Here is a 13,071-nt window from a genome sequence, read left to right on the forward strand (position 1 = left end):
TCAGCATACAACAGGGGCAAGTGTGAATTTACAGCCAAGGATGATAATATGTGTGTGGTCAGTGCATGGCAAATTACTAAGAGGAAACATCAGGGATAAGGGGGATTCTGGTTAAACCAACCTGTCAGGATTGGTGTAAAGACAGGCTGGGATGATCAGACATCACCTGGGGGATGGTGGAGATGAGGAACTTGATCAGATATCAAGAGTGATCAGATAAAGGGTGGAGTTATTACTAAACTAACATAGCAGTGTCAATTGCTAAAACTGAATTTTATGAAGAAGGACACAGATGGACCTAGGAAAAAATTCAAAAACCTGACTAATTTTGGTCAAGCAAAGAATCTTTGTTAGTTCCTCCTTTTCTTCAAGGGAAGAAGAGACATTCTTTTTATTTTTCTCTGAACGACGAAAGTCCATTTTCTCACTGTCACCTTTTATTCATTAAGGACAAGCTGAGTCATCTATTGGGACTTGGTAATAGAAAATGTCTACTGAACGGTGTGAACTGTCAGGCCTTTAAAGAGGGAAGTTTGGTTTCTAAGAGATTTGTACTATGCTCATCAGAGTTATTGCAAAATACTTGTTTTTAATGCCTTTATGGTAATACAATGTAAGATTGTCAATAATGCATTGAACTAATAGATAGTTTAGGAAAAAAGAAAAAAAAAACCTCTTTGAAATGGGTCAGAACATACTATCCAGAAACTTTCATTTCTGAGAATTTATCTTATATTGAAAAATACAAAACTAATAAGTATTATTCTGATATTTTAAAACTCATTGTTAGCAATATTGAGAAAACTATTCATAAAATAAATTATATCTCTTTGCTTATCTTAATCTTTTTTTTAATGTCATACTGGAATGATATTTATTCAGTATTTTAAGTGTTCTGACCTAAAGTGATAAGGAGGAAACTGAAGACATATCTCTTGTAGCAGTCTCCAGTGGACTAAGGAAGCAGCATAGCATTTTTATTGACTATTTTTGACACTCTGAAAAACACTGAGGACATTTCAGCAATATGCATAGGCAGCTTCTTTCTTGGAGGTATTAGAGAAGTGTTTCAGTGAGTGGTAACATCTTTTAACAACTCCTGCTGAGTAGATTGTCCTTCTTTTGTAGTGTGCTTGACTCCCTATAGCTTTGAGAGAATTGAGAAAAAATGAGCCATAATTTCTTTTTTAATGTGTAAGCATGTAATACATTTGAATTTCCTGAGTCAGGAAGTTAAAACCACAGTTCAAATGCAAAAGGTTTTTAACAAATCACCATCCTAAAGTAGTTTTGCATATAAATCAAAGTCCAAATTTCCAATGTTATTAAAATATTTCAGGCTAAGCAAAAACAGTGATTAGTTTTTCTTAGGTAGGTTACTAAGAAAATTATACTCTAATCATGCTTTACAGGGTGCATTATATCATAAGAGTCTCATGTTCCCATGAAGTCATAATATTTTCATTTTTCAATAAGCACTTATATTTAGTTATCATTGTCTAAAGTCCTTTTTTGTGTTAAGCTTTGAACCTAGGTCTTTTCACTCCACATCTGAGACCTCTTAACATTTTAACATGCACGCATCTGAAGCCAACTTAGCACTTCTAAATGCAATTTCCTGGAAGAGAGCTTAGAACAAGGTTAAATGAACTTCATTGTAATCTTTAATGTATCCTTAAACACTCATATATGGTCACATGTTTTTGTGTGGTGGAGGAGGAATAAATTTGTATGAAACACGGAACGAATGATCAGAATTTTGGTACTTTCTATTAGGAACTAATTTAATGTTGCCTGCTCAAATCACAGTATCAATTAAATGGACAAGGACCCTGTAATCTTGCTTACTCCTCTACTTTTCACTTCAGGTAATTAGCTTAGGAGTGACACGCAACCAATGACAACTAACCTATAGATTGACCAGCAGCTGATGGCATCGTAGCCTGGTTTAGTCAGAGGCAAGTTTAAAGCTAAATAGAGACTGATTAGGACATTGATGCTGTTTATTGGAAGTAAGAGATAAGGGAATTTATAACCTCTGAGAGACAGAGAAGCCTTGTTACCTGAATTCGCGCCACTTCCCAGTTATAGGCCTTGTGAGGCACATTTGTACCTTGGTTTTATCCTTAGATAACCAGGAAGTTTGTGTGTGTGTGTGTGTGTGTGTGTGTGTGTGTGTGTGTGTGTGTGTGTGTGTGTGTGTGTGCGTATCTTTAAAAAAACCTCTTATTTTGAACTGGATTTCTAGTGCTTACAGTTGAATGGGGAATATTACAAACAATATATATAAATATTTGTAAACTGCGGGACCTAACACCTCCTGCAGAGAGCTGTCATTTTATCTAAACTGTACTAACCCTCCTTCACACATACTAATAAAAAGGGTTAATGAGGGAGTGGAGTCATCTGGGGAAACAGAGTTACTAGAGTGTCAACATTTCTTCCCCCTCCCTTCCGATTTGAGTGTGGATGTGTGGGGGTGTGGGCATTACACCTGCCTCCTACCCTATTTCTTGTCCTTCCAATAGTGACAGAATTGCTTTAACTGTCCTCTGCCATCATTTTACTGAACGGAACATCATCCCTTGTCTGACAACTGTTAAGTCCCTGAACTGCCAGGAAGTTGTGAGTGGACCTTTCTTAGTGGAGGTCAGACGTTTGAGGACTGTGGGTATTAGAGATTTAGCTACAGTTGGATTTCCTTTATTAACACAGTGCAAGTAGAGGTCAGCAATTAAATTCCCATCACCCAATGAAACCAGTACCAGTTTTGTGTTCTACAGAGAAGTGTCCAGACTATCACAAGGGGGAAAATGGCCTTGCTTTAAAAATGTTACATTGCTTGCAGAACTGAACATTGATCTGTTCCCACACTCTTCTTTTGTGGTGGACCAAAGCTATAAAAATGAGAGGAAAAAAAAGAAAAAAAGAAAGAAAGATAAAGAAAAAAGTAGGAAGAGAGAGAGAGAGTGCAGTCTCACTCCTAGGGTTACCTCCTATTCCACTGTTTCTCTAAGTAAAATCTGAACCATCTTCATAAGGATCACCTTGTCAGTTTATTAGAAATGAAACTCCTGAGAATTTCTGGAATGTTGGGGAATAGATGTTACGAATTTACAATCTAAATGGCACATGTTTATGATCCTTATGTACTCTAAACTTTCAGAATCATTGTCCCATCCCCTCATGAATTTATCATGTAATATTTAAAACAAAACAAAACAATACAAAAAAACTACTACATTGTCATTGAGTTTAGCTTTTTTTAATCCTTAGGTAAATGCTTTAGAAATATCATTAAATCAGGGCATTTACTTAAGGTTGATTTAAAGGGAAAAGAAAGAGTATCCTAAAGATAATTCACTTTTGCTTTTAATTCTTGATTATTATTCTATGTTTTAGAGACAATGTATGCTCAGTAAATTCTTGTTTAATTAATGAATTAGTTAATTTTAATACAGAGACCTTCCATATGCAACATTTCAGAAGCCGCATTGATCATAAATCATCTACTCTCTTTATGTTTCTCGGAATACAAGTATTTATAAAACATCTAATAAAAGGAAAATCTCAGATATCTGTAAAATATGGATTTAGCTAATAAGAATTAAGTTCAATTTAAAACTGCTATGAAGAGGAATAAAATTATTAACTACTAGCTCTGTTGTTTGTAATAATTCTACAATTGTCCAATGAAAACTATTAACACTACTATAAAGGATCACAAACGTCCATTGAGTTCCTTTGCTAGAGATAAAAAAGATAAGTATTTGTATATCATAGACCAAGCTCCTTAAGCAAAACAGAAAATACACAAATAACAAGTGTTGTTTGGAAAAAAAAAAATGTAATAGCACATTAAAAATTTAATCCTAAATTCTATAACAAAGAAGGTTCTACTAAGTAGATTTACAAAATTTGCCACACAGAGAAATGAGCAATGGAATGTTTAGGCTCTTATTTGGAGCAAATGTCAGGTTTGAAAACCATGGCCAGTATGGGAAAGAGGACTACAGTGTAAGGACACATAGGTGATAATCGTCTAAGTGCTTTCAGCCTCAAAACTTAGAAAACAGAAATAAGATATCTTAATCAAAAAGGTCATTTATTATCTGCCATAAATTGGTTGTTCAGAGATAAGATTGTATCAGGATTTGTTTAACAATTCAAAGACAGTGCAAATCCAGGCTCTTTTCATTTTATACTTGCCATTATTAGCATGTTAGATACTTCTCTAAATTAGTTTTATCAATAGTCCCCAAAATCACTGATGAAGTTCCAGGTTCCATGTCCTTACAGCAGCATCTATAAGAAGGAAAAGGAACAGTTTTTACAATAAGGGAAATTCTTCCACATTACCCAGCATTGGATCACATGTATATTTCCAAAATAATTCCTGGTAAAGAGAATGAAAGTAGCATGGTTGGATTAGATTAGTCAAGACTCAACCTGGTTAGAGACATAGCCTCCCTTGAGGCTCAAAGCCAGCAGGTATCTGAACTAATCTGGAGTCTGAGTCTAGGCATGAGGTGGCTTTTGGATAAGACACCTATAGTATCTTCCATATGTATGCCAGAAACTGATATTTGTTTCAATAGTTATTGAGTCACTAAAATGTAATAACACTATAACAAAGCATTAAGATATGTCTTAAAGTATAAATGGCAATTTTAACTGAAGTATTTCCCATAATCACTTAAAAATTTAGATTACATCCTTTTTACAATCCCCTGTCATAAGTGAGAGTCCCACTCATAGATATAAACAATACTTAAATAGGCAAAAATTTAGGAAAAATGTCAAATGTCTGTTTTTAATTGTAAATATCCTTCTTGATATATTTCCTGTATTTATGTTTAAAATTTTTACTTTTAAATAACTGCCTCCAAGAAAGATTTGCAAAAACATTCACATGAGCACAGAATGAATCATTTAAAACTGTATGTCAATCATATACAGTGTGTAATGTGCATGTGCGTGAGAGAGAGAGCAAAAAAGAAACAGAGAGAGAGGGACAGGGAGAGAGAGTGAGATCATGTTCTAGACATGGAAGGTTCATCTAACAACACCCTATGACTGAGCCTGAGATTTGCGTCAGCCGTGTTCTCACTGAGTCTCACTTCCTAAGTGATTCTTAGTAACACACTTACGCTGAGTTGAAGGTGTAGACACAGACACATACTTCCCATCCCTCCCTCCTCTCCTTCTTTCCTTCCTTCCTTCCTTCCTGCTCTTTTTTCTTCTATTTCCCCTCTCTTTTACCCTTCCTCTCCTCCTCCTCCTCCCCACCTCCTTTTAGAATAATCTAATGTAGATCCAAGCTAAGTATTTCATATTATGCCCACAAGCACAAGCACAACTATACAAAACAACCAAACAAACAAAAGAGTTCCAGTGCTGGAAGTAAAAGTGATTTATTGTAGTAATTGTGAAACTATTTTATCAGTCTTCAAAGTGGCACTAAAATACAAGAGTGATACAACACTGAAGGCTGCTTATACCAGAGCAGTAGTGCTTGAAGTCTCTTTAGAAGTTGCCCTTTTGACCTGCATGTTACCAGGAAGAAATTCAATCCCTGTCAGGGTACAAGACTTAACTAGTGAGCAGCAAGTATGGAGTCTGAAAAAAATAACTTATAACTAATATTTTTAATCATGATACACTGTTTCAAGTTCATACTTGTATTTAATGCCTAAAAATACTTAGAATATGGTGTTGCTTTGCCTCCCATGGATTTGTCACCCCTGGGTGATGGAGACCCCAAAGATTACTCAAAGCCCATCTCTTCTGAGCAGTGAGAAGCCCCGCAAAAGGAATTAATCTCCCAGAGCCCTCAAGAGTGAGGCATTCCTTACATTTGGGACATTAACCATGAATTGAGGTTCTCTTCCTGCATTTGTTCTCCAGACCAGGAAGGTACAGAAAGGGAACATAGGTGGGGATTTTGCTAAGTATAATTTAACAAGTTTAACAGTAGAAGCTGGTAACATTCAGTAAGAAAAGCAAGGTGACACTCTATAATGCAATTTTTCAAGAAGTTAAGTGGATCAACCAACAAAGGCTTAATCTTAGCAAACATTCTCTTCTTACAGCAATTTCCCAGTATCTTTACATATCAATCAGTACCCTGTCTGTCTTTGAGCCAGGAACCTGGCTGTGTTACAATTCTTTATCTTACAACAAAGACTATAGCCTGGGGAAAATGTCCTGTCCTTTGCAAGGTCAATATTAGAAACTGCAAGGCTTTGGAAAACCAGGCCCTGCGAAGTACATTTGCTTTATGCATATTCCACAATACAGAATGGGCACCAATGTTGAAAAGTGATATTACATAGAAATCACATATTGTGATGTTTGAACAAGTTAAACAAGTGGTGAAAAGATAATATGGTAACAAGGAAGATTTTCAGATACCTGGATTTAGATTTAGGATTATTTCAAGACTGCTGATGAATAACTTTAATAATATATATATATATAAAAAAAACTATGACAGGAAACAAATTACCTGTTTATTATTATCAAAGGACTCTGGGAAAGCCCATTGATCAAAATGAAACATTTTGAGAAATAAGAATATATTAAATCTGAAGTTTATACTCACATTCTATTTTCAGATAATAAGCATGCCATATGTACCTTTCAAGAGGACCAAATTGGAATATTGAGTTATCTAATTCATCTTATATTTAAATGGTCTGAAGTGTGTCTCTTTAATATTTGCAGACATCCAATGACACCTTTGAAATTCCACTCATGTTGACTGGAAACGTAGTGTTAAGGAAGAGGCTCAACTATGAAGATAAGACTCGCTACTTTGTCATCATCCAAGCTAATGTGAGTATTCAATTTCTCTTACATTTCTCCTGTGAACTTATGAAAGAACAGAACTGGACCAAAGTGTATCTGATACTGTTAGAGTGCTCAGTATAAATTATCGTCCTTAACAGGGCACCCCTACCCTTGGTGGAATTTATAAGTTATTTTCTTCTAGATGGGGAAAAGGATGGGATGGGACTGGGAAGATTGTTTCCATCTACTGTATTCTTCACCCTCTAAATCACTCTGTGTGTTAACCACACTCCAATAATTTGTTTTTAGCCAATGCTGAAGTATTTCTCAAAGTATGACCCACCAAACAACTGCAGCAGAATCACCTTGGGAGCATACTAAAAATCAGATTGCTGAAACCTACCTCAGACATTCTGAATAAAAATTGCAAAGGATGGAAGTGAATCCCTGATTTTGAATTAGCTCCCCAGGGGATTCCAAAGTACAATAAAGGTAGAGAACCATTTCATAATGAGTCATCTTTATCTTCATGGCTATCATTTATTGAGTAGTTGCTACTATGCCCATAAAAGAAGTTTAAAGCACTGAAATGTATCAGGATATATAGACAGCAATACCAGAAAACTTGAAAAACAGTTGCTTACATAATATAGGCCTTTATTATTAATAATATTATTATTACTGGTAGTAGTAGTAGTTTAATCAAATCCCTGGAATAATATGGCTCAAGGGTGGGTTTGACAGCTCAAGGATACCACCAAGGACTCTAGTTCCCCTTATCCTTACACTTTGCCTTTCCTTGAAATATGACTTTTTTCCCAGTGCATTATCTGCTAGGAGCCAGTTCAGTACCACAGACATAAGCGTCACAAATTCATTTCACGTCTGAGTGTAACGAGGTAGAATGGGCAGCAAAACTAGGACTCTTGTTATGCTTGTTGATTCTCCCTCCTTTTATCTGAAAAGAGACTCTTCAAAATCCTCTCCTACCCAACTTCTTACAGAACTGGGTTACCTGAGTGAGCACAGCAGGAAGGAAGGTTAAGGAAGTCTGAATGTGTAACAAAGGAATGAAATAGTCATCTCTGGATTACACCACTTATGGTTCATACCCTGGGACTGGATACAATGATGACCTGAATTTTTTTTTTTTTTTTTTTTTTTATTCTTAAAAAGAAGAATGGGACTAGCATTTGAACAAGCAACTAACAGGACCAGCCATGGATAGCAACTAATTTTTAAAAAGTCATGTAGTAAGTGATAGGGTCACATTCTGAAATAGCAGTTAGGAAATGAGCTATTAAGCCATGAAAAGATATGGAGGAATCTTAAATGCACATTCCTAAGCAAAAGAAGCCATTCTGAAAGGGCTATATACTGTATTATTTCAACAATATGAAACTCTGGAAAAGGTAAAAGTATTTTGGAAACAGTATAAAGATCAGTGGTCACCAGGGATTGGATGAGGGGGTGGGAGGTGAAGACGGATAAACAGATGAGCACAGAGGATTTTTAGGGCAGTGGAAATACTCTGTATGATGTTATAAAGGTGGATACACGTGGCATTATACATTTGTCCAAACCCAGAAAACGTGTATTACCAAGAATTATCCCTAATGTAAACTATGAATTTTGGGGAATTATGATGTGTCAATCAGTATACATTCATCAGTTGTGATAAATGCGCCACTCTGATAAGGGAAGTTGATAATGCAGGAGGCTATGCTTGTGTGCAGGCAGGGTGGATGGGAAATCTCTGAACTTCCTTCTCAATATTGTTGTGAGCCTAAAACTGCTCTAAAATATAAAGTCTTTATTTTAAAAAAAGCAGATAGACTGAAGCTGACTGTGTCTTTAATAATTTCTAAGCATTGTAATCTCACTCATATAACAGAACAGAAAGATAGTGGGGGACAGTAAAAGGAAAACACCCTCAATCAGCTGTTCTGAGCAAGTTCATATGCAGCAAGTTGTCACTAAGTTGCCATTTCCTTGCTTTCGTTAGCGATATTTCACCTGAAAGGGGGAGTGTATTTGTGTAGATAGATTGGTAAGTAAATAGGTAGATACATAGAGATGTAGATCTCATTTTTGAACCCAAATTTGTGCATGTTCGTTAAAATTTCCTAAGTTTATATACTTCTTTATTTTTCTTTTTTTGGTGTCAAATGGCAGAGACTATAGTGAAAATTGTAGATATGGGAAAAAGTAGGATCAATTAGGAAGAAACACGTCAGAGCTCCTCAAAAATACATTTTTTTTTTCTATTTTAGTGAAGATGTGAAGAAAAGGTACAATTTCCCTTGCATGACTCAGAATATTTAACAAAATTTACAGAAAAGTCCGATTTCTATGAAATGTATTTCTAAGCTAGTATTTTATTGTACTGTTTAAATGAGATAATTTTTAAAAAGAAATGCAAACTAAAAGAAATCTTCTGAATTGCTGTCTAATTTTAAAATATTTATAAAGACATCTGGAAGAATTTATATCCAATGATAGATTTCTTGTAACTTGAGGGAGTGATGAGTTTTTACTATTTCAGGGATAAAATTAAGAAATGGTATATAAATATATATATATATATATATATATATATATATATATATATATATATAATTCATCAAAAGAAAGGAATGGGATTAGGGAGAAGTTGAAAGAAGATTTGAATTTATCTGTAATAATAGTTTTTATTATAAATTTAAGTCATACAGTACAAAGTGTAAATGTTAAATATAGGAGATTATAAGCTTTTTAGAGTTTTTAAAGGCTTTCAGAATTATGTAATTTTAATAGCTGTGTAATATATCAAAGTAAAGATGCATTACAGTTGATTCAAGTGTACAGTGTTTTTGTGCTTCTTTTTTGTGGCACCAAATTGATAGCTACCTTCGTGAGTCTCATGAGAGGCAGTGGGTGTAGTTTGCTAGTGAAAGTACAAACTCTGGAACCATACTGCCTGTGTTCAAATCTCAGTTCTGCCATTTACTAGCCATGTGACTTTGGACATACTTTGTATGGTAATTTCCTAACCAGTAAAATGGGGATATTCATAAACATATCAAACAGGGTTCTGGTAAGGTTTAGCAAATTAGCAATCAAAAAACTACTTAGACTAATGCTTGGAATACATTGTGATGTCATTATGATATTACACAAACCACTTAAGGACTGGAACTAGTATTATTTAAAAATGGCTAATTAAAATAGAATTACTATGAGAAAAATTATACATATGTAAGTAAGTAAGTATATGTGTGTGTGTGTGTATATATATATATATAAGTATGCATGTGTCAGGCACTGCATATATGATGATAATGATCCTATAAGATTATAATACCATATTTTTACTGTATTTTCTGTATGTTTAGATACAAAAATACTTACCATTGTGTTATAATTGCTTATCGTATTCAGTTCAGTAATATGTTGTACAAATTTGTAGCCTATGGTATAGCCTGAAAACCTTTAAAAACTCTAAAAAGCCTATATAGGCTATATCATAGAGCCTAGGCACATAGTAGGCCAGACCATCTAGGTTTGTGTAAATACATTCTTATGTTCCCACAAGGACAAAGTGACCTAACAATGCTTTCGTCAGAACATATCTCAGTCATTAACTGATACATGATCACATATGCTTTTAATCTTAGTAGATAAGGCCATATTGCTTTCCAGGGTATTTCAACACATCACATTCCCAAAAGTGGTAAAGAAGGATGCCCATTTCCACTATAATTTAAACATAGAATTTGCTTAACACAGTGGGTTGTTGGAGCTAGAAAGCCAGCTCAGACATGCTTGAGGGCCAACTGTGGTTGTCTCTTCCTAACTCCAACTTGTGACCTCACATTTGCCGCCACGGTGGGAGCATTTATAGTATAGAAAGTGACAAATGCTGCAAATCAGGGCTTCTCACCTCTGAGAGATACTTGTTAATCATTTTCTGTTTTGCATAGATTAATATCCATATACATATATTTTAAGTCTTTATATAAGACAATGATGCCCATATATTTAAAATATTTTTCTAATTGTTCTTCTATATTTCTGTTTGTTTTTTTTATTATTTTATTGGTGGCGTATAAACCATGAACATTAAAAACCAATATATTCTCTTGGAGTTATAAGGAGAGTTGAAATATGAGCACCAACTTGACTTTAGATGGTCTCTAAAAGGCTAATTAGCTTTCTAATGACAAATCATTTAACATTACTCAGCTTTGACCTGGCTTTGCTTATGGTACAAAGATTTGATTGATTTGCAGAAGGAATCATTCAAATTATAAGTACTAGGGAGGTTTCTTTTTATCCATGTTATAATTCTTAATTAAGCTGAAAGAGTTTTGACTCACCCACCTTAAAAAACCTGGCACTTGTTTTCTTGAGAATATTTGCAACATTATTGGCCATGCTGTTTATTTTAAATATGGATACACAATAGAAAAATTACCAATTCCAGAAAAAATTGTGTGTGGAAGGTAGGGGGAGAGATATCTAGAAAAAGAAGTCCAGAGAAGTACAAAAATCAGTGGATTTTCCTTTTGTTGAAATTTCCAATATATTCTTTCATTATTAACTCCAATTTTGATATTTGACCCTAAATCACAAAAGAATCAAACTCATCTCTTCACACAAGATTTTTTCAAAGCCAACTCATTTTTTGTATTACTGTTATCCTGAGTGAAATCCTATATACACTTTGATATTTAAGAGTTCTAAATTGTCAGAAAGAAAACGTTTATATTTGATTTAGAATCATAGTGAGAGGAATTTCTGAATCATTTTAGGAATAGCAGTGCTATTCTATGTTTTCTCAAATATTAAGATCTAAAGAGGGATGCTTATGATTTCTAAAAATATAATATTACTATTTCTTTCCTAGCTCCATCCTTTCTCTTAAAGGCTATGAATATTCAAAGAAAATGTGTAAGCATTGCAAACATATGGGCTTGGGAGGTTGTGCAAGCCAGGAGTGAGGTTGGTCTCATGACTGACCAAGCTCGCCGAGCAGGTGGGAGTAACAACTTTTAAGAGTCTAGCTATAAGAACTCATACATATTTAACAAGGGTGGGGTTATTTTTATACGTATTTAAGTGGGGATAAGCATGCATGTTTATCGTGGCATTATAAATGTTATATACATCCCATTTTCTCTTGGAGGTGCAGACTTAAGGATTAAAATGAAAGGGGATTGACCTGTGTCTTCAGAAGATGAAATCTGAGGCAGAGTTGAGACCGGTGCTCAAACTCCCCAATCTGGCCAACACCAGTTTGGAGTATCTAGCTATTTGGCCTCCATTGCTGTCTCAAAGTTACTCTCTCACCTAATCAGCATGGTTTAATGAAGAGGAGGAAAGGAAAGGAGAAAGACTGATTAGAAAGAAAGGAATGAAGGCAATAGCTCTTAATCAAAAGGAAATGGAGGGTACCATTCTCGATGGGAGAATGGTGGTTGATGGTTTAAGGGAAAAAATACTTAGAGTGTTTGAGTTGTAAAGATATGTAAGCAGGTACGTAAAAGATGATACTATTCGCTCTTTTGGTATGTATAAAAATTAAGAAAAATTAGGTAAATGTCTTAAACAAAAAAAATGTTTTCAAGAAAAAGAGATAAGGTTGCACTTCTATAGTGATTCACACCAAGGCAATTTTTGTTGCTTTCGTTCTCTTTTTTAAATAAAGAAATCTAACAGAATCAAGTTCCTAAGATAAATTTGTAAAGCTTTAGTCAGTGATATTCCATCTATCACTCATGATCAGAAGCAAGGCAAAGACCTCTGTGGTCTTAGGTAACTGACACAGGGTCAGAAGACTCAGGGTAAATCTAATTATTTCCCCCTTTTTTTTTCTTTCTCTACTCCAAATACCTGATAAAGTAATGAAATAGTATTTAGTAAATGTATCTATGAGTTCTGGTAGATGCTTCTAGCCATTTTGTTAAACTACAAACTACTTGAATACTGAATATTTAAATGATAGAAGTCTATTCCAACGCTCCTCTGACATCGCCTTAAAACTAAATCAGAACATCAGCATGTCTGTCTTATGCTCATTTTTAAACCAGGTTTTACATAATTTCATGTTATTTGGTACAGTCTACATCCTCCCTGACCCACCTCACACAACCAATATTCACTTAATACACTGCTAAACAGAGGGTACAGATTGCTAGAAATCAGTATTTATCATTAGTTCGATCAAAAAATACTTGACAATTAAACTATTTTATGATAAGAAAGCCTTTCAATTGGGATAAAGGAATTAAAGTCTCA

The 13,071-nt window shown here is 34.6% G+C and overlaps 1 protein-coding gene across 10 annotated transcripts in view; it reads left to right on the top strand.

Moving 5' to 3' along the window:
• PCDH15 (protocadherin related 15) overlaps nucleotides 1-13,071 on the top strand; it is an 801,855-nt gene that overhangs the window by 318,057 nt on the left and 470,727 nt on the right. For all 10 annotated transcript variants that reach the window (XM_063103018.1, XM_063103019.1, XM_063103017.1 and 7 more), the window contains one exon: nucleotides 6,727-6,837. In XM_063103018.1, coding sequence (XP_062959088.1) covers nucleotides 6,727-6,837 — 111 coding nt within the window. The remainder of the gene's footprint in view (nucleotides 1-6,726; nucleotides 6,838-13,071) is intronic.

This window comes from Cynocephalus volans, chromosome 7, assembly GCF_027409185.1.
Source record: "Cynocephalus volans isolate mCynVol1 chromosome 7, mCynVol1.pri, whole genome shotgun sequence".
Lineage (NCBI taxonomy): Eukaryota > Metazoa > Chordata > Mammalia > Dermoptera > Cynocephalidae > Cynocephalus > Cynocephalus volans.